Raw genomic sequence first — 19,205 nt, forward strand, 5'->3', positions numbered from 1 at the left:
ATTTTTGTTGAATCTTTTACATATATTTGTGTACTTGAATATGTATGTAGTTTTTGAACTTTATAAAAAGAGTAGTAGTAGCACATAGCTTTTTTAGTATATTTTTTTCTTAACAGGAAGGTCTTGGGTCTTTTCAGGGATCCCCCTCCTGTAGGTTGTCTCTTTTAATCATCTGTAAGGAAGATGGAAGTGGGTTTCCACTTTCCCTTCTCTTTCTATGCTTGTACTCACCAGGTATTCTGCTCTGTGATGAAAGAAGCTTGCTTGATATCATCTTAGCTCTTCAGGGACCTATCTTTTATTTAAATAAATCAGAGAACATACATGAAACTTTCAGAGGGCAATTCCCTACTAAACTTTGGAATTGGGCTGGAAAAGACATCCTAAGGTTGGACCCTTTAAGTGTAAATAAGAGCAGGAGCAGGAAATGGGGAGAGTTACAGAGCTCGATGAAGTTAAAGAAGTGAAAACAAGTGTGGAGACAAGTATTTCCAGGACGCTTGGAGCCCATCTTGACTGGCATGGAGGGTGTGGCTTGAACGTCTGGGAATAACCCAGATCAGAAGGCCAGGCTCTGAGAGCCTATAAAGCACCAAGCAGGAGAACTTAGCCCAGGTGCGACCGTGTGCTGGTGATGGTCCAGACTAGGGTGACAGCAATGGAAAAGGAAAAGAAAGGAAGGGAAAACACTGAGAGACATTTTGAAGGAAGAAATTAAATGTGGTAAAGATTGGCATAAAAAGATGTTAAGGGGGAAAAATAGTTAAAGGAAGAAACAGAGATAATAAGTAGCTGTATTAATTTGGCTTTTAATATCAACAGGACCTTTCTCAACTGTGCCAGCTATGTGAAATGTCTTCATTTCTTGAGCACACCGTGCTCTCTCGCTGCCATTTTAGGGCCTGGCACATGTGCTGGCCTCTGGGCCCCTCCTGTCTGTCCCCTGCCGGGACAGGCTAACTCCAGCTCATCCTTTGTGTCTCAGTTTACATTCCTCCTGGAAGCCTTTCTGGACCCACCATTCAGACTAGACTGAATACCCCCACCATGTACTTCTGTCACCACTCACCCTGTTCTGTTGTGATTTTTTTGTTTTTAAACTAAACTCTAGACTTGATTCGGATTTCGCCAGTTTTCCCATTAATGTGCATTTTTCTGTTTCAAGTTCAAATCCAGAAATCACATTGTATTTAGCTGTCACAAATCCTTAATCTGTGTCTGTGACAGTGTCTTAATCTTAACTTGTTTTTCATGACCTTGACAGTTTTCAGGAGTACTGGTCAGGTATTTTGTAGAAAGCTTGTTGTATTTTAATTGTTACTTATCAATCCTATGATTAGAATGTAAGGGTAGTCTGTGAGGGCAGACGCCATGTGACCGCTTTGTACACTTTGGTACATGCATGTCCTCGGATATTGTCTGAAACCTAATATATACTGAATAAATATTTATTGAGTGAGTGAGCTTCTACCTGTTTTGCTCTTTTATTAGGAAATGAAAGATGATTCTGACAGTGAAAAGCAGCAACAGATACATCACATCAAGAACTTGTATGCCTTCAACCTCTTTTGCCAGAAGCGTTTTGATGAGTCCATGCAGGTCTTTGCTAAGCTTGGCACAGGTAACAAGTGTGTATGGTGTTGGGATAAGAAACTAAGTCAAGGGAAGGGAAACTGGAAAGGACAGGGAGAAATGATACCAGACTTCTGAGAACGGGAAATGTTTATACTCATCTAAATTGATCCTCACACCTAGCAGGATCCCGTGGGTGGCCATGTGGCTACAGATTTACAGTCCTTGTCTTATCATTCTGGTTTCACCCATGAATTCAGATTTCCTGTTTTCCAGGACAGTTTGCCCCTGTCATTAGAGGAAGGTGACAGAAAGGCATTCAGGTCAACACATGTACCTTTGATCATCTAGTCATTATTGAATCCTTTTCTGGACAGAAGTCAGTGACCTGAGCTTAGTAGGATTCAACAGTAGGTCATTTTGAGTAGGGCAGTGCTGCAAAGCCTTTCCAAAAGTGTCCTAAAAACTCAGTGTCCTAAAAACTCTCTGGACATTAGAGCATTGTGGTGAGGAGCTGGTACACGGGAGTCAGACTGCTCAACCTCAGACAGAGTTACTGAACCTCTCTGTGCTTCAGTTCTCTCCTCTGCAAAACAAGGGGAATAATACTACTCATCTCAAAGTGTTGCTGTGAAGTTTATTTAAAGTGCTTAGAACAATGTGTGGTACTTAATGAATGCCAGGTATTTGCTGGTATTATTAGTATTAAATTTTTCATTTGGGTATATTCCACTTTTACTTAATTTAGATCAGTCTATATATACTTGGTTTGACTCCTTCTTTTTTGTTTTGCCTTTTTCCCACCTTCCCTTGACATTGGCCAATCAAGATCTGTGGTAACTCCCTTTACAGTTAAGGTTCTTTGTTGTGAGCAAGGGAGATCAATTCTGGGTAATTTAAGCAGTATCTGGTTAAATTAAGCATGGTTTATTTGAATATTAGGGGAATGGCAGGTGGAGGAACCTACAAAATTAATGGGGGACAGCATTTAATTAATGGAGATTAGCATTTCCCTGATGATGAGTGATGTTGAGTGTCTTTTCATGTGCTTGTCGGCCATCTGTATGTCTTCTTTGGAAAAATGTTTCTTCAGGTCCTGTGCCCATTTTTTAATTGGGTTGTTTGGGGTTTTTTTGATGTTGAGTTGCAAAAGTATGAAACTTAGAAGCCAATTACAGGAAGAGAACTAGAAAAAAACACGAATACATGGAGACTAAACAACATGGTACTAAACAACCAATGGGTCAATTAAGAAACCAAAGACAGAACTAAAATATCTTGCAGAAAAGCAAAAATGGAAACACAACTTTCTAAAATTTAGGGGACACAACAAAAGCAATTCTAAGAGGGAAGTTCATAGCAATGCAGACTTAACTCAGAAAATAAGAAAAATCTCAAATAAATCATCTAACTTTACATCTGAAAGAACCAGGAAAAGAAAACAAAGCCCAAAGTTACTAGAAGGAAGGAAGTAATATAAACTGGAGCATAAATAAATGAAATAGTGGCCAAGGGTGGGGAGAACCAGAAAAGATCAACGGAAGTAAGAGCTGGTTCTTTGGAAGGATAAACAAAATTGCTAAACTGTTTGCCAGACTCATCAAGATAAAAAGAGGAAGGGCCCAAATAAATAAAATCAGAAATGAAAGAGGAGAAGTTACAGCCAATACCACAGAAATACAATCAATCATGAGACTACTATGGACAATTATATACCAGTAAATTGGGAAACCCAGAAGAAATGAATAAATTCCTAGAAACATACAATTGTCTAAGACTGAATAAGGAAGAAATATAAAATCTGAACAGACTGATTACTAGTAATGAAATTGAATCAGTAATCCAAAAACGCCAGGTCAGAAAAGATGCTAGATATAATTTCAAACTTGAATTTGTTTTGTGGCCTAGCGTGCAATCTGCCCTGAAGGATGTTACTTATACATTTGAAAAGAATGTCTCTTCTGCAGATTTTGGATGGAATATTCTTTATATATCAAGTGCATTTGGGCTAATGTCTTATTTAAGGTCAGTGTTTCCTTATTGATTCTGTCTGGATGATCTATCCACTGATGTTAATGGGATATTAAAGTCCCCTGCTATTATTGTATTACTGTTAATTTCTTCCTTTATATCTGTTCATATCTGCTTTATATATTTAGGTGCTTCTATGTTGGGTGCATAAATATTATTAATGTTATATTCTCTTCTTGGATTGACCCTTATTATCATGACCTCTTCTTTGTCTTTGTTATAGACTTTGTTTTAAAGTATACTTTGTCTGATTTAAGTATTGCTACTCCAGCTTTCTTTTTGTTTCCCTTTGCGTGGAATGTCTTTTCCACCCTTTCACTTTTAGTCTCTGTGTGTCTTTAGATCTGAAGTGAGTCTCTTGTAGGTGGCATATATATGGGTCTTGTTTTTTTTATTCACTCAACCACCCTGTGTCTTTTGATTGGAACATTTAGTCCATTTATATCTAAAGTGATTATTGATAGGTATGTACTTACTGCCATTTTGTAAATGATTTTCTGGTTGTTTTTGTAGTTCTTCTCTGTTTCTTCTTTTAGCCCCTTCCCTTGTGGTTTATTTTCTTTAGTGTTATCTTTGGGTTCCTTTCTCTTTGTTTTTTTGTGTATCTATTGTAGGTTTTTGGTTTGTGGTTACCATGAGGTTTGTATATATCAGTCAATATATACAGAAGTTTATTTTAAGCTGCTACTCACTTTAAGTTCGAAAGCATTCTAAAAGCAGTATTTTTAACCCCTCCCTGCAAATTTTGTTTTTGACGTTATAATATTACATCTTTTCACTTTGTGAATCAATTAACTACTTACTGTATTTGCAGTTGATTTTATGACTTTTGTCTTTTAACCTTCACACTAGCCTTTTAAGTAACTGATCCACTGCCTTTACTATGTATTTGCTTTTACTAGTGAGATTTTTTTCCTTTCATATATGTTCTTATTTCTAACTGTGACCCTTACTTTTCCATTTATTGAAGATTCTGACATTTTTTGTAAGGTCCGCTTGGTAGTGATAAATTCTTAGTTTTTGCTTGTCTAGGAAATTCTTTATCTCTCCTCTAATTCTGAATGAGAACCCTGCTGGGTATTCTTGGTTGTAAGTTTTTTTAATTTCAGCACTTTAAATATATCATTCCACCCTTCTGGCCCAGAAAGTTTGTGCTGGAAAATCAACTGATAGCCTCATAGGGGTTCCGTTGTATGTGACCAGTTGTTATTCTCTTGCTGTCTTTAAAATTCTCTTTATTTTTAACTTTTGCCACTTCACTTATATGTCTTAGTGTGGATCTCTTTGAGTTAATATTGTTTCAAATTCTCTGTGCTTCCTGGACCTGGATATCTGTTTCCTTCCCCAGGTTAGGAAAGTTTTCAGCTATCATTTCTTCAAATAAGTTTTCTGCCCCTTCCTTCTCTTTCTGGGACCCCTATAATGTGAATGTTTGTATGCTTGATGTTCCAGAGGGTCCTTTAAACTGTCTTCATATTTTTTAGTTCTTTTTCCTTTTTGCTGTTCTGCCCGGGTAATTTTCACTGTTCTATCTTCCAGATCATTAATGTGTTCTTTTGTATCATGTAATCTGTTACTGATTCCCCCTGGTGTATTTTTCATTTCAGTCATTATATTCTTCAGCTCTGACGCTTGCTTTCTTACACTTTCTCTTTGTTAAAGTTCTCACTGTGTTCCTCCATTCTTCTCCTGCGTTTCGTTGAGCATCATTATGGCTATTACTTTAAACTCTTTATCATGTAAATTGCTTCTCTCCATTCCATCCAGGTTTTTTCCTAAGACTTTATCTTGTTCCTTTGTTTGGAACATATTCCTCTGTCTTCTCAGTTTGTTTGACTTTCTGTGTTTGTTTCCATAAATTAGACATAACAGTTACTTTTCCCGGTCTTGAAGATATGGCTTTGCGTAGGAGCCACATGTGCTGGATGGCTTTGTTAGGCTGGCTATGGCTGGAGTAGGCAGTGACTGGGGTTTTCACTGGGTGCATTGACCCTGCCCCGCTCCCGCATCTTTTGGATTGTTTTTGAGGATACACTCCTAGAAGTGAGATTAGTTGGTCCAAGTGCTTTTTTTCCTTATTGAAGTAGCAGCATTTTTGCCTTAGCAATGTAAGAGTGATTTAGTTTCACAGTATTGCAAGTACTAGGTAGTGTCATATAAAAATAAGGTTTTAAGTAATTAAATGGATATAAAACTGTTACCTCTTTGACATTTCTAATGTATACTGCTTTGATTCTTAATGTAGCAGAACATTTTCCCACTTAATGTGTATTCTTCTTTTGTCAGTTGTTCATGTCTTTTGCCCTTTAATCAAATGAAATCTTTTTTTTTTTTACCAATTTGTGGGAATTTGTTTCTTGTTAATCGACCTGTTATCCTCTTGCCATATGTGCTGCAGATATATTCCCCAGCCTGTTACATGATCTTTTTGTTTTACTAATATTCCTTTTTGACATTTTAAAAATATTATATCTGTTGATCTTTTCAACTTCAGTGTCTTACAAGTTTCCCCTTGGGAAATCTTTTTCTCCCCTACTTTTAGCAAGTTAGTGAATTTTCAATTCTAATTCTATGTATGTGTTGGAATATAGAGTCGTGCCACTTTTGTAATGTTTCAGCGAAATATACATATAAATATAAAAATAGCGCTCAAATTATATGTGTATGATTCATTGGGTTTTTATGAACCTGGAGTTATTCCTTTAAAAAAAATCAGTCTGAAACTTATTTTGCTGTAGTACTAGTCTTGTTTCAGTTTATCCTTAAATTGCTGTGTTCCTTTCTGGGGAATCCATGCAGATCCTACCCATGTGATGGGTCTGTACCCTGACCTGCTGCCCACGGACTACAGGAAGCAGCTGCAGTATCCTAACCCACTGCCTGTGCTCTCTGGGGCTGAACTGGAGAAGGCTCACTTGGCTCTGATTGACTACCTGACGCAGGTAGGTCTGATACAGAAGTGTGTGGAAGAGTTTCCCTGGGAGTTCCAGTACCTGCTTCTCTATAGCAGCGCATTGAGGGCAGTCTGTAATGCCACAGGTATTCCATAAATGAACACTATAGAAGTTGGAGGCAGGGGGCCTCATTTGTTTCTGCTTCATCTTTCTGCTTAACGATAGCACTGAATTCTTTTTTGCCAAATCCTGATACTAGGAAACACACTCAGTTCCTGGTAAATTCATACTAAGCTATTAGAGGAACTAAAAAGAAAAAAGTTTAGTTGATAGAAAAGAATAAGTTTTTTGAACCAAACTTTTTTGGAACATACATACTTAGGGGAGAAAATATCTACTCTATGCAGAAAACTTGGAAAACACAGAAAAGTATAAAGCAAAAATAAAAATCACCTATAACTCTACCACCCAGAGAAAAGTAACTGACATTTTAGTGTCATTTTTCCAGACTTTTATATGTAATCGTGAATAGTTTTTGTTTATTTATTAATTGGTTTATTTATTACCAATGGATATCAAACTATATATTATTTTATAGCTTACTTTTACTTTTATGTATTAGGAAAGTCCTTCCCTGTCATTAAATATCCTTCTATAACAGGTTTTTTAGGGGGAGTATTTAGACTTAAATTGTTTCCAATTTACTGTTATGGGCAGATAAATGAAATTTTCGAGTCAGCACTAAAACTAATATCTCCATTGAAGCCTCTGAACCCTAAATTTCTTTGCAGAAGGTTATTATTTATTTCCTGTGTACCTACTCAGAGTCAGAGAACTTACTATTTTTTCCCGTAAGTGGTCTGCAGATTTGTTATAAGGGGTCCCCAGATTGGCATGAGAAGTATTGCCAGGAAAACTGTAAGCCAGCTTCCCACAACCTGCTCCCGGGCCAGTGAGTGTCTTGCAGGCCCAGTCAGGCATGTGTACCCTGGGCACTTCCTTGACATCAGGCACCAGAGGTGCCCAGCTGTGGCTGGCAGCCTGCAGAGAGCACACAAACTTGCCTCTGTCTGTACACAGCACAGCCCATGTGCCGAGCGAAGAAGGTTTCCAGGGCAGAAAGTCTCCCAAGCCCGAGACATCGCAGAAGACCCCCTGTTTGCAGTTATCTTAGCTTTAGGACTCTAAGCACACGTTCTTCCCTGGTCTCCTCTGACACTTGCAGTGTGTGAAGGTAACTGCCACCGGCATTGTGCCACAGAGATGGTAACACATGTGAAACCAGACACAAAATAGTACAGACTGGATGATTCCATTTACATGAAGTTCTAGGAGAGGTACATCCCTAGTGATAGAAATCAGATCAGTGGCGGGGGAGTGGGTGAGATTCTTAGGGAAGAGCACAAGGGTACCCTCTGGGATAACAGAAATGTTCTGTTCCTTGATTGGAGGGGTGGTTACATGCATGTGTATATCTGTCAAAATGAATATACTTTTAAAGGGTACATTTTATTGCATGTAACTTATATCCCAATAAAGTTGGTTTAAAAAAGAATAAAAGAACTTAGACTTTGGAATCAGGACTTAATTTGAAATCTGCCACTTGGCCATGTATGAGGTGTCTAGCATCTATGCCTTGGATTCTGCACATGTAAGATGGGGGTACTAATAATTGTGTTTGTTTTAGGTTTAAAATAGGATAATATATAAAGTGCTTGGCATAGTGTCTGGTCTGTAGTAAATTCTCAATAAATAATTGTTATTGTGTCTGGCAGTTTGTCAGTCATCCACTTTGATCCCTGATAAAAACTGAATGCTAATGTGAGATCAGGGTAGCTAGGTGAGCTGATTTGGAGGTATTTGGAATTGCCTGGTAGCTCAGGTGATAAAGGAAGATTTAGTCCTGGCCTTGGACCCTACATTTTTGGCCTTTCCAGAAACGAAGCCAACTGGTAAAGAAGCTGAATGACTCCGATCACCAGTCCAGCACCTCCCCGCTCATGGAAGGCACTCCTACCATCAAATCCAAGAAGAAGCTGCTGCAGATCATTGACACCACCCTGCTCAAGTGTTACCTCCATGTGAGTTCTCCACACACTCGGGTACCCACGGTCCCCCAGCCCCCTGAAACTGGGAAGGTGCCACGCTGGGGTCTGTGATGGTAGGAGTGAAGTCTTTGATGACGGAAACCACCTCCTCTTGGCCTGACATCTGTGAGCTTCTTGGAATTGAGGGGCTAAGGCAAGGTACTTACACAGGACCTTACAGTGGGCTGGTCTTCTCTGCTAGGATTGGGGTTAGTGCTACAAGGTGAACAGGATAGTATTTCCTCAAAGAAAATGTTCACTTCCTCTGCCCTCCCCTCAAAAAAACCCTTAAAACATGTTGTGTGAAAGAGCATAAACTGTGCTGGGAAAGGGTGGGGCCCCCCAGGAAGCAGGTCCTGCTGAAGTCCTGCCTTCTCTGCAGACGAACGTGGCCCTGGTGGCCCCCTTGCTGCGCCTGGAGAACAATCACTGCCACATCGAAGAGAGTGAACATGTGCTGAAGAAGGCTCACAAGTACAGTGAACTGATAATCCTGTACGAGAAGAAGGGGCTCCATGAGAAAGGTGATGGGGTATCTTTGATCGGGAGGGTCTCTTGTATGTTGACGAGGGAAGCCTACTGAGGTGCGATGACTCTGCCATGGAGATGGGCCTTCTGGAAGGGGCTCATGATCTTGTTTTTGGGCTCCGTGGCCAGCTCTGCAGGTGCTGGTGGACCAGTCCAAGAAAGCAAACTCCCCTCTGAAAGGCCACGAGAGGACGGTGCAGTACCTGCAGCATCTGGGTAAGTCCGGCTTGTGGAGAGGGGCGGGGAAGGGACTGTGTGCAGGTGGGCCTGATCTCTCTCCTCTTCTGATTCTGGCTAGTCAGTCCCATCCCTACCTTTGTTTACCCAACATGGTGCCTCCAGCTGGGGTGAAAGTCCCCTAGTGGTGGAACCGTGACAGGACCGTGGTGTGTAGCCAACCTGGTCAGCCCGAGCAGCCCTGAGCAACTGGTACTCCAACAGAGCTATCTTTACTGAAAGATAAATCCTGAGGCAGCCTGGGCACCTGCCCTCCCAGTCCTGTGGGCAGGGTGGGTGGGCTTCATCTGCTGACAAGTCTTATTTTTCCCTCTAGGCACAGAAAACCTGCATTTGATTTTTTCCTACTCGGTGTGGGTGCTGAGAGACTTCCCAGAGGATGGCCTGAAGGTAGGTCATGGGAGTCCCTTGGATTTATCTGGCACCACATTTGGTCCTGATTCTACATAGGACAGTGGTGAACGGAGGGGTGGAAGGAGTCATGCAGTTTCCCTGGTGTTTCCAAGAGTAGAATGGGAAACATGAGACAACAGTGGAGTGGAAAGAGCCTTGCACAGACGTCAGGGGACCTGAAAGCTAGTCTGCCCCACACTAACTGGCTACAGATGCCCTCTTGTGTGCTTTCCTGCTTCAGTGTCTGTCCACTTGACCCTATATGTGTGTGCATGTGCATTTGGAAGAATTGCTCTCAGATGCTGGAACTCAGATTCTGTTCCAACAGATATTTACTGAAGACCTCCCAGAGGTGGAGTCTCTGCCACGAGACCGAGTGCTTGGCTTCTTAGTGGAGAATTTTAAGGGCCTGGCTATTCCGTATCTGGTAAGCTATTTTTTGGTCTGAACTAAAAAGCTTCAAACCCAAACCCTGGATCCAGGATGGTATGAGTCACTGATTAGCAAGTTCAGATTGGGGTTTGTGTCCCTTGGGGACTGGAAGGAATGTAAGGAAGAGGGTTCTTTAAATCTTCTCTGAAGAAAGAGATCCCAGTAGACCAAGCTGGAAATGTCACTTTTTGATGCTACCTTCTAAATCTAGGTAACGTACAGAGGGATAAAAGAGAATGATGTTCAAGAAGAACATTTCAAAGCCATATTTGTACGGCCAGACTCAGCTGTGACCAGAGGACAACCAGATCAGTCTTAAGTACCAGAATGCAAATGTTTAACCTTAATTACAGGGGCTGATTTGGAGGATTGAGAGACAAAATTAATAAAGGAGCTTAGATTGGAAATCTAAGACAGTAATTCTTGATATTGCTGGGTTGTACTATGAAATTTCCCAGTGGTTTTAGAACTATCCTTCGGTGATCTGTATGGCTTAATTAGGGGACAATCTGGATGGGAACTGTCGGCCCTTAAAAATGTGAGGGAACTTGGGAGACTGGGCTGGGTCACGGCATGGAGGGTACCAGGCAGACCCGTGTGTCTCCCCTCAGGAACACATCATCCATGTTTGGGAGGAGACAGGCTCTCGGTTCCACAACTGCCTGATCCAGCTGTACTGTGAAAAGGTGCAAGGTCTGATGAAGGAGTATCTCCTTTCCTTCCCTGCAGGTACCAGTCCTCAGAAAGCCAGGTGGCCCTGGGCCTTAGAGGTGAGCTGGGACCCGAGCTTCTCCATAGGCCCAGGTGGGCAGGAGGTGCCTCAGAGGAGCCAGGGCAGCTAACTGCCCAGCACGAGAGACTCAGGAGCTTGTGTCTGGATCGAGGCATCTCTGAGCCTCTCTGGGTGGCACCCTGGGAGGAGGAGGAAGCTGATCTGTCTGCAGAATGACAGCTGTGCTGATAAGAAACAGGTTTATTTATCAAAGTGGTTCTCTAAGCAGCTTGGTTTTTTTTTTTTTTTTCCACCTCAAGCTGATGTTTTGGGGCCACTTAAAGACCAGAAAATAAGTGAAGTCCACAAAAAACCATCACAGAGACCCTTTCTGACCACTGTGGTGGCATCATTGAACCCCACCCCCTCATCTTTTTTGACGACCCCCCCATTGCTTCCCGACAGCATCCGTTCACGTTGAGCTTGGTTTCCCTTAAAGGCAAAACTCCAGTCCCCGCTGGAGAGGAGGAGGGGGAGCTGGGAGAATACCGACAGAAGCTCTTGATGTTCCTGGAAATTTCCAGCTACTATGATCCAGGCCGGCTCATCTGTGATTTTCCTTTTGATGGTGAGTGTCTGGCTTAGGTCCAGAAGCCACTTCAGCAGAAGGAAATGCAGGAACTGATCTTTCCCTCTTACCAGCTCCCCAGCCCTCCAAGTTGGTGGGCCTGGGACAAGCATGTGTTTCAGGGTGAGCTCCTGTTCTGGCCCCTCTGAAGACTCTCTTTTGTAACCTGACTAAGAGGTGTCTCTTTTGGGTGTGAACCACATGTTAAGCGATGGCCAGGTTGAAACCTGTTTATTGCGTCAGTACATATTCTTGGCCAAGTTCATTGTTCAGCAGTTTTTGTAATGTGCCATAATTTGTGTGAAAAAGACGTGTCTGTCTGATGTATAAACTCCGTGAGCGCAGAGACCAGGTGTGCGCTTACCTTAGCTTAAGTGCTTGGTATGTTGCAGCTGCTTATTGTGCACTTGGCTGATGGTCGGGTGTTCTTACCCCATTTGTAAGTGATCACAAAAAAGGGAATAAAGCACTTCCTAAAACAGCTCCCTCCACCCCTCCCGTCTAAAAATGTTAGTAATTTTCTTCCTGAAAAAAATCCCAAGTAATAAAAATATTTTTTCCCATTTTGTATCTCCCCAATATCCATTCCTCTAATCACTTGGCCCCTGTCCTTGGACTTGCCCAGTGGTGGTGACGGTTACTTAAACTCCTTTTTCCCCACAGGCCTCTTAGAAGAGCGTGCTCTCCTCCTGGGACGCATGGGGAAACACGAACAAGCTCTCTTCATCTATGTCCACATCCTGAAGGATACCAGGATGGCTGAAGAGTACGTTGACCCTGTCGTCCCACCTCCCAAGGGTCTAAGAGAGGCCTCCCAGAGAGATGTGAGACATGGGAGGCCAAGAAAGCCACCCCTCCACTCTGCAGCGAGAGCGAGCATCACCTTGTGTGCTGGCCCTCGGTGTTGCTGTCGTGGGGCTGCTCTCACAGGCAGCATCAATGCCCTCTTTCTAGACATGGCTTTGTCTGACCCCCTTCTCCCTTGCAGGTATTGCCACAAGCATTATGACCGAAACAAAGATGGCAACAAAGATGTAAGTAGTGAGCCCGCCCCAGGGAACGTGTTGCATTCCACTATCCCTCTTAGCATAGCGACCCCCCCTCTGCTGTAGCCACTGGTAGGAATTGCTAAGACAAGACAGGGCCTCGGTCAATGCGCTGATTGATTTTGTATGTGCATGTTGAGGGAGAGACTGGTGACCACGGTCCTGGTTTGCTTGGGATTATTGTGATTATTCGTAGTAGCACCCCTGACTCTTTACTTGTGAAAGAGTCCTGACTTGTATAATAAATGACGTGGTCAGCCTATTGACTAGGAGCATCTGATGGTTCTGATAAGGTGCACGTACGTGCTCTGTTGAGATTGCACATGGATTTGCCAATGTCTGGAGACGTTTTTGGTGGCCATGACTGGGGGTGGAAGTGCTGCTGGAATCTAGGAGGCAAAGGCCGGAGTTGCTGTGAAACCACGCACAGGACAGCCCCAGCAAAGAATTACCGGGCCCAAAATGTTGAGTGCTAGGGTTGAGAAACCCTGTGGTGTGAGTACCAGTAGGAAATGTGGCTTCTCATCTTGGGTTAATCCCCACCTGCCAAAACCTTACAGGGTCTCAGCCTTCAAGGCCAAAGGAAAAGAAGGATCTCTTTGAGTCATTTTGCAGTGTTGGCATTTTGTCAACAGTATAATGCTAACCGTATGGCGTTTGCTTTTTTCTCTCTCTCTCAGAGAAAACACAATCCTTAATTTTTTGACATCTTCAGTTGACTAACTTTACCAAAAAAAAAATTTCTTTTAATAGAGGTACTGAGGATTGAATCCAGGACCTCATGCATGCTAAGCATGTGCTCTACCACTGAGTTATACCTATGCCCTTAACAAAATTTTTTGAAAGGTGAAAATGAGTTTTAAATGCTCTGTGGTAGCCGTTCCTGTAGACCAGCCCTCTTGCCTTTAGAGGTTTTCATGCTGGGGGTTCTGGGAGGGTTGCTGCCAGCCTGACGTGCGTGGCTTATACCTGTATGAGACAGGTGTATCTGTCCCTGCTCCGGATGTACCTGTCACCCCCCAGCGTGCACTGCCTGGGGCCAATCAAGCTGGAACTGCTGGAGCCACAGGCCAACCTCCAGGCCGCCCTGCAGGTCCTCGAGCTGCACCACAGCAAACTGGACACCACCAAGGTCAGCTCTGCTCAGGGAGGTGGGATGGAGGGGAGCAGTGAATGGGAAGGGGGACCGGAGCAGCGACTGGAGTTCAGACCTCTGTGACTTCAGGCATTTCCTCCCTTTCTTTCCTGTCCTGCCTTACCCTGTTGCCTTCTCTCTTCCGTCCCTAGGCCATCAACCTCCTGCCAGCAAACACTCAGATTAATGATATACGCATCTTTCTAGAAAAGGTCTTGGAAGAGAATGCGCAAAAGAAGCGGTTCAATCAAGTGCTCAAGAACCTTCTCCATGCAGAGTTCCTGAGGGTATGAGCCTTCCAGACGTGAGGGCGGGCTTGCACTTTTCAGTACGAGGTCACCTGTAGATGAAGGTGGAGCCTTGTGCTCCTTAACGCTGTAGTGCAAGCTAGCCCACGACCAACTAACTGGGCACTTAGATGCAACTGTTTCATTGAGGGGAATGTCTGTGGGCTGGGAGATGAGACAGTGCCAGCTCCTCTTTCTGTTCTCGCCCGATCTCTCTGCTCTCCCAGGTCCAGGAAGAGCGGATTTTACACCAGCAGGTAAAGTGCATCATCACGGAGGAGAAGGTGTGCATGGTCTGTAAGAAGAAGATTGGCAACAGGTGAGCCTCCTCCACAGTGCGCAGCGTCCTCTCTGCTGTGGGTCGCACAGGATGGATTTCTGCCCTTTACCCGAAGAGGAAGGCAGGCTGCTGACTGTCCTGGCCACTTTTAGTTCTTGGGCCTCCAAAGGGCGTCCAGGTCATCTGTTGGGGGTGGGCTTTGAGAATTTAAAGGCCTGAAATGTATGGCATGAGGCTCTAGGCTCTTGACTTCTTGCCCATAAAGCCCTTCCCCTCTGGCAGCTAAACATTGTGACATAGGCAGTGAGTGTGTGAAAGGTGTGTGGGCAGGAGGTCCATATCTTGTAAGAATATACCTCTGAAGGAGGAAGGTCTTTTAACTTGCTGCCTCATGACTTGAGTAAAATCCTGAGCCAGCGTCATTGTTTTAAGGCATATACTCTGTTCAATCCCCTTTCTTTCAAAGAGGAGTGATTTGTCCTTTTTCTCCTAATGGCTGGAAGAATCCTTTTCTTTAGAAAGACTGGCTGTCCTTTGTCAGAGTCAGCCCAAAACTTGTCATGAGCAGTGGGCTTTTAGTAAGCCCTGCTGAGCCAGGCCAGGGTGCTGCCCCATCTGCCTGTGTATTGCACACTGATGACAACGGGAAATATCCCCATCCATTCAAATGGCATGGATCTCTCCCTCTGTTCAGTTATTTGAGATGATGGCCCCATAAATCCAGAGACCCGAGGGCCAGGCTGTTCTTTGTGGTTAGAATGGGCTGCTTCTGGGTTGGCTTCCGGGAGAGGGCCTTTTCCGGTAAGAAGCAGTCTTAGACGCAGTCCTCCCTCCTGAGTCCTTTTCCTTCCTTGCAGTGCATTTGCAAGATACCCCAACGGAGTGGTCGTGCACTACTTCTGCTCCAAAGAGGTCAACCCAGCTGATACCTGAGCCCAGCAAGCCCAGGACTGAGCAGCGGACAGCTCGGCTCTCCCAGAGCAGGGAGGGCCCCAGCCTTGGGAATCGGGGCTGCTGCCACCACCAGGCGTCTCCCTGATTGGACACCACTGGCTCCCTTGTGCCCTGGAACATCTCGGAATTAATCAGATTCGTGTTCTGGTGATGCCAGATTTTTAATAGAAAAAGAGATTAGTTACACCTTGTATTCCATTCTGTTGCAGGCAGTTCTGAAGAATTTAGTACCTGCTTGGACAGGAGGAGGTGGGGAAGGGCACCATCCTGCCTCTGCATTCCAATCACCTCAACAAGGAAACTGTCTCCAGTGTTTGTAACGCTGGGGTTGTTTATTCAGAGTTCTCTGTTGAGACATGTGCAGGGCTTCACAGGCGCCCTCGGCTTGGGCGCCGGGGTCCTGGGAGGAGAGCAGTACTAGAGCCCCTCTGGCTGCAAAGGCCAAATGGCCCGTCCTCCAGGTAACGCTGGTGGTCGCCGTGGTCGCCAGACCCTGTGTCCCCCCACCAGTCTCCTCACGCGGTTCTTTAATTTTCAGTCTCCTTTTCTATTTATTTTCTTCACTTATCTCTCCCCTCACTACCACTCAGGCTTTCTCTCCCATTTTCCTGACACCAGAAATAACTAATACTTCAAAAAAGGTAAAATGAGAAGCAGGAGGAAGTCCCAGTTTCTAGGACTAATTGAAAATTGATTTTCAAGGATGTAAATAGATCCTCTTTGGACTGTATGCTCTCTGCCTAGAAGCTTAGGAGAGCATCATTGTTGGTCCCTCGGGGCCAAGTGTGATGGTAGCTCTAAGGGTTAGCCCTGGGTATATATCCTCTTGGCAGATGCCCGCAGGGGCTCCTGCTCCTGGTTCATCCACCAGCCACCCAGGGCAGGTTGGTTAAGGCTTTATGAGCAGAATGCTTTGTGCTTTGGGCATCTTTCTCTCCCCAGCCAGTGTCACCCACCTACCTGACAGCCTGGCCTGGCTGTTGTTCTCCAGCTTTGTTTTGTAGGAGTTGGAGGATTATGCTGGGATATTGTAGGTAGGGGATCTCTGCTGCTCACAAGGAATGATCAGACTGGGAACTGACAATGACGTGATGTCAGGCGTGCTTGTGAAGTGCTTGGGGACAGCCCAGAGTGCAGGCTGAGGACACACAGGGAGAGCACTCTGCATCCTGCCCTCCCTGGGGTTTTGCAGATTCACTGTCTTGTTGCCCCAATGTCTTTTAACGGTTATGAGGGTGAGTGACAGTGCCCAATACTGACACTCTTCTAGTGGCCTATTGTTGACATGCTGAGATCCTTTTTAAACCGCAGCACCGTACTGTTTGGGGCCTATGTTGTAGCCCGACTTGCTGGTGGTATAGACAAGGCTGCTCCCAGGCACGCTGTCCATGAAGGGTCAACTGGCCACGTGCCCCACCCCCCGGAAGCAGTGCTGCCCTGGGCCCTGTTTGCACCAGCTTGGACCAAGCTTCCTCCTGGAGCAGCAGCAGAATCATCAGGCCAGCCCCACGCTGTGCAGCAGAAACTGGCCCAACCCATGCACCCTGCCTTCCTGGCCTGCTGTATTTGTATCTTCTGTTCCCACCACCTGTGTGGCGCCCGTGTTTGAAGCAATAGAGTAAAGACGTGTGTTTCCTTCCCTTCTGGAATACAAAAACGACTCCGTGTTCCCGAGCTCTGGTCTCCTTCCCCAGACTCCGCCCTCCTCGAGGGCGTGGAGAAGGCTGGAAGTAAACACTCTAGAGTGAGAACTGATGAAGAGCTCCCATAATAAACACCATGAAGTAAGAAACAGCCTGTTTGGGTCTCTTTTCCCCCTTTCCTGTGGAATTTGGTGAAAATAACAATAAGAGGATAATTTAAGAATTGAATAAGCCAATTAGTAACTAAGGAAAAAAAAATACACGTGGCACTTCTGTTACGTGCGCTGTTATGTCTGGATCTGTGCTGTTCAGTACAGCTGTGGCTGGTGGCTGAAGTGTTGACAGTACAGATGTGGAATATTTCCAGCACCTCAAAGTGTAATGGGCACATTGGGACTCAAGCTAATCCTAGTTATTTCCCCTTCACTTCACATACTAGGGCCTAGTTCCTCTTCCTGCAGCTCACAGTGACTACGAGGAGCGTGACAGGTGGGGAGTCGGTGGGACTGAGGGGTGCTTGAGAAGCGGAGAGGTGTTGGCCCACTTTGGCCAGCTCCAAAAAGGCAATCTGATCCTTCTGCGGCCATCCTGAGTTTTCTCTGGGAGTGAAAAACATCGGGAATGAAGGGGCATGACTTCCTTGAGGCATGGGGCTGATGACTTCCAGGAGAGAGTGTGGTACAGCCCAGAAAGCACTCAGGTCCGTCAGAAGCCCTGGACGCCAGGCCTGGCCCTGCCCTCGGCTAGCTCCCTGCCCCTCCCTCAGGCTCCCTGCTGTGGCCTAGACATTCTGCGTACACATCCCCAAGAGGGATGGACTCTGGCATTTCTGGGACACCAGCACCGGTCTTGGCCTCACGCTCCAAATTAAGCAGAAACAGGCCCACCCCCTTGGGACCTGGCCAACAGCAGTTCTGGGAGTTTCTGGTGTGAACTTGACTGCAGGGTTCATTTTTGAGTTGATTCACCTCATTTTTGGATGTCATTTTTTCATTCTCCACCTTGGGCCTTGAGGAGATGAGCAGAGATGACTGGGTCTTGGTTGAGGAACAGAAATGTATCTCCCGACAGCTCACTGCCCTAGAAATCCTTTCTTCCAGAAAGAGTGCCTATCTTGGCCACCTAGATGGTTGTGGATCACAGAAAAGGGGAGGTCACACCCCGTCTGCAGCCTGAGGCTTACAATGATCAAAAGGGACTCTGAAGACTTTCTCTCTAGTAGCTTAAGACAGGCAGGCTGGTTTTTACCTACCTTTATTGATACCATCTGACCATATCCCTACTTCTGCTCCTGGACCATTGAGGTATTTCTGCTGGTTCAGGAAGGGGGCTTTGGCAGAAGCCACAGGGAGTTACGAGTCTGAATTTCTTTAAGATATGGTTGGGCCCTCCTCACTTTTATATCCAGGTCCTAGGGCAGTGTCTGGCACACAGCAGCCTCTCAGTGTTTGGAGAACAAACGAGGGAGGCCGTGAGAGATTAGGAACACCTCGGAGTCCAGATGAAACTGTAGGGAACCAGAAATTTCCATGTTTCTGTTTAGGAGCTGTGGGAGGGTACCCCAATGGCCAAATTGAGACTCGGAGGCAGAATTTTGAGAGAATTAGAAAAGGACAGCCTTATTGCTTTGCCAGGCAAAGCGGAGTCAACAGGCTAATGCCTTGGACTGACTCCATCTTGGGGTTGGTGTCCTGAGGTTTTATAGAAAAACCAGATGGAAGAGAAATATGACAGCAATCAAGGTGTTTTCCAGCTGCTGCATTCTTCTTAATCTTGATGAATCCGCTTGGCGTCATGGAGAAACTTCAGAGGGTCTGTTCATTTTTCTGAGGCTATCAGCCCGTGACCACCTTTCTGGAATACAGCTCTGGGTTAAAGGATAAGCTATTCTGGGTAAAGAATGTATAGGGAGTGGAGAATGTGATGGAAAGGTTGGGGGCTGTTTAGCACAAAAGTAGTTAAGCAACTGAAGCAGAGATGGGGGTTTGTCAAAGAAAAAAGTAAAACAGGGTGCAAAAATTTTAAGTCAGAATGAATCAGCAAACAGCTTTAGCATCAAGGAAGCCGTTTTGTTAGTTTCCTATTCTTTCAAAGATGAGACTTGAAAGGCGCTGGTTTAGGCTGTTTAGCTAGCTAGGGGAGACTAGCCCCTTAGGCAGCACTTTCTGGACCATCTGGGTCAATATCTGAAAGGCTTGTTTGAAATAATGAACACCTGAGTTCTACCCACACCCACTGAATCAAGTCATCTGGCATCTATATTCCGTAAGCAGCCCAATGATAGCCAGGGGCTGGGTTTGGGAACCAGGATGTTGGTTCCTCATCCTCTTGGAAAGGATCTGAAGT

The 19,205-nt window shown here is 44.8% G+C and overlaps 1 protein-coding gene across 2 annotated transcripts in view; it reads left to right on the forward strand.

The window, feature by feature from the left end:
• VPS39 (VPS39 subunit of HOPS complex) overlaps nucleotides 1–17,008 on the forward strand; it is a 38,866-nt gene extending 21,858 nt beyond the window's left edge. For both annotated transcript variants that reach the window (XM_072962614.1, XM_072962615.1), the window contains 15 exons: nucleotides 1,492–1,621; nucleotides 6,403–6,545; nucleotides 8,435–8,578; nucleotides 8,967–9,108; nucleotides 9,242–9,328; nucleotides 9,666–9,739; nucleotides 10,071–10,169; nucleotides 10,786–10,903; nucleotides 11,386–11,514; nucleotides 12,178–12,280; nucleotides 12,503–12,548; nucleotides 13,543–13,692; nucleotides 13,848–13,982; nucleotides 14,210–14,301; nucleotides 15,120–17,008. In XM_072962614.1, the coding sequence (XP_072818715.1) occupies nucleotides 1,492–1,621; nucleotides 6,403–6,545; nucleotides 8,435–8,578; nucleotides 8,967–9,108; nucleotides 9,242–9,328; nucleotides 9,666–9,739; nucleotides 10,071–10,169; nucleotides 10,786–10,903; nucleotides 11,386–11,514; nucleotides 12,178–12,280; nucleotides 12,503–12,548; nucleotides 13,543–13,692; nucleotides 13,848–13,982; nucleotides 14,210–14,301; nucleotides 15,120–15,195 (1,668 nt within the window). In that variant the 3' untranslated portion in view covers nucleotides 15,196–17,008. The remainder of the gene's footprint in view (nucleotides 1–1,491; nucleotides 1,622–6,402; nucleotides 6,546–8,434; nucleotides 8,579–8,966; nucleotides 9,109–9,241; nucleotides 9,329–9,665; nucleotides 9,740–10,070; nucleotides 10,170–10,785; nucleotides 10,904–11,385; nucleotides 11,515–12,177; nucleotides 12,281–12,502; nucleotides 12,549–13,542; nucleotides 13,693–13,847; nucleotides 13,983–14,209; nucleotides 14,302–15,119) is intronic.
• Nucleotides 17,009–19,205: the final 2,197 nt, after the last annotated feature.

The sequence above is a fragment of the Vicugna pacos genome, chromosome 6 (assembly GCF_048564905.1).
Source record: "Vicugna pacos chromosome 6, VicPac4, whole genome shotgun sequence".
NCBI classification, from domain to species: domain Eukaryota; kingdom Metazoa; phylum Chordata; class Mammalia; order Artiodactyla; family Camelidae; genus Vicugna; species Vicugna pacos.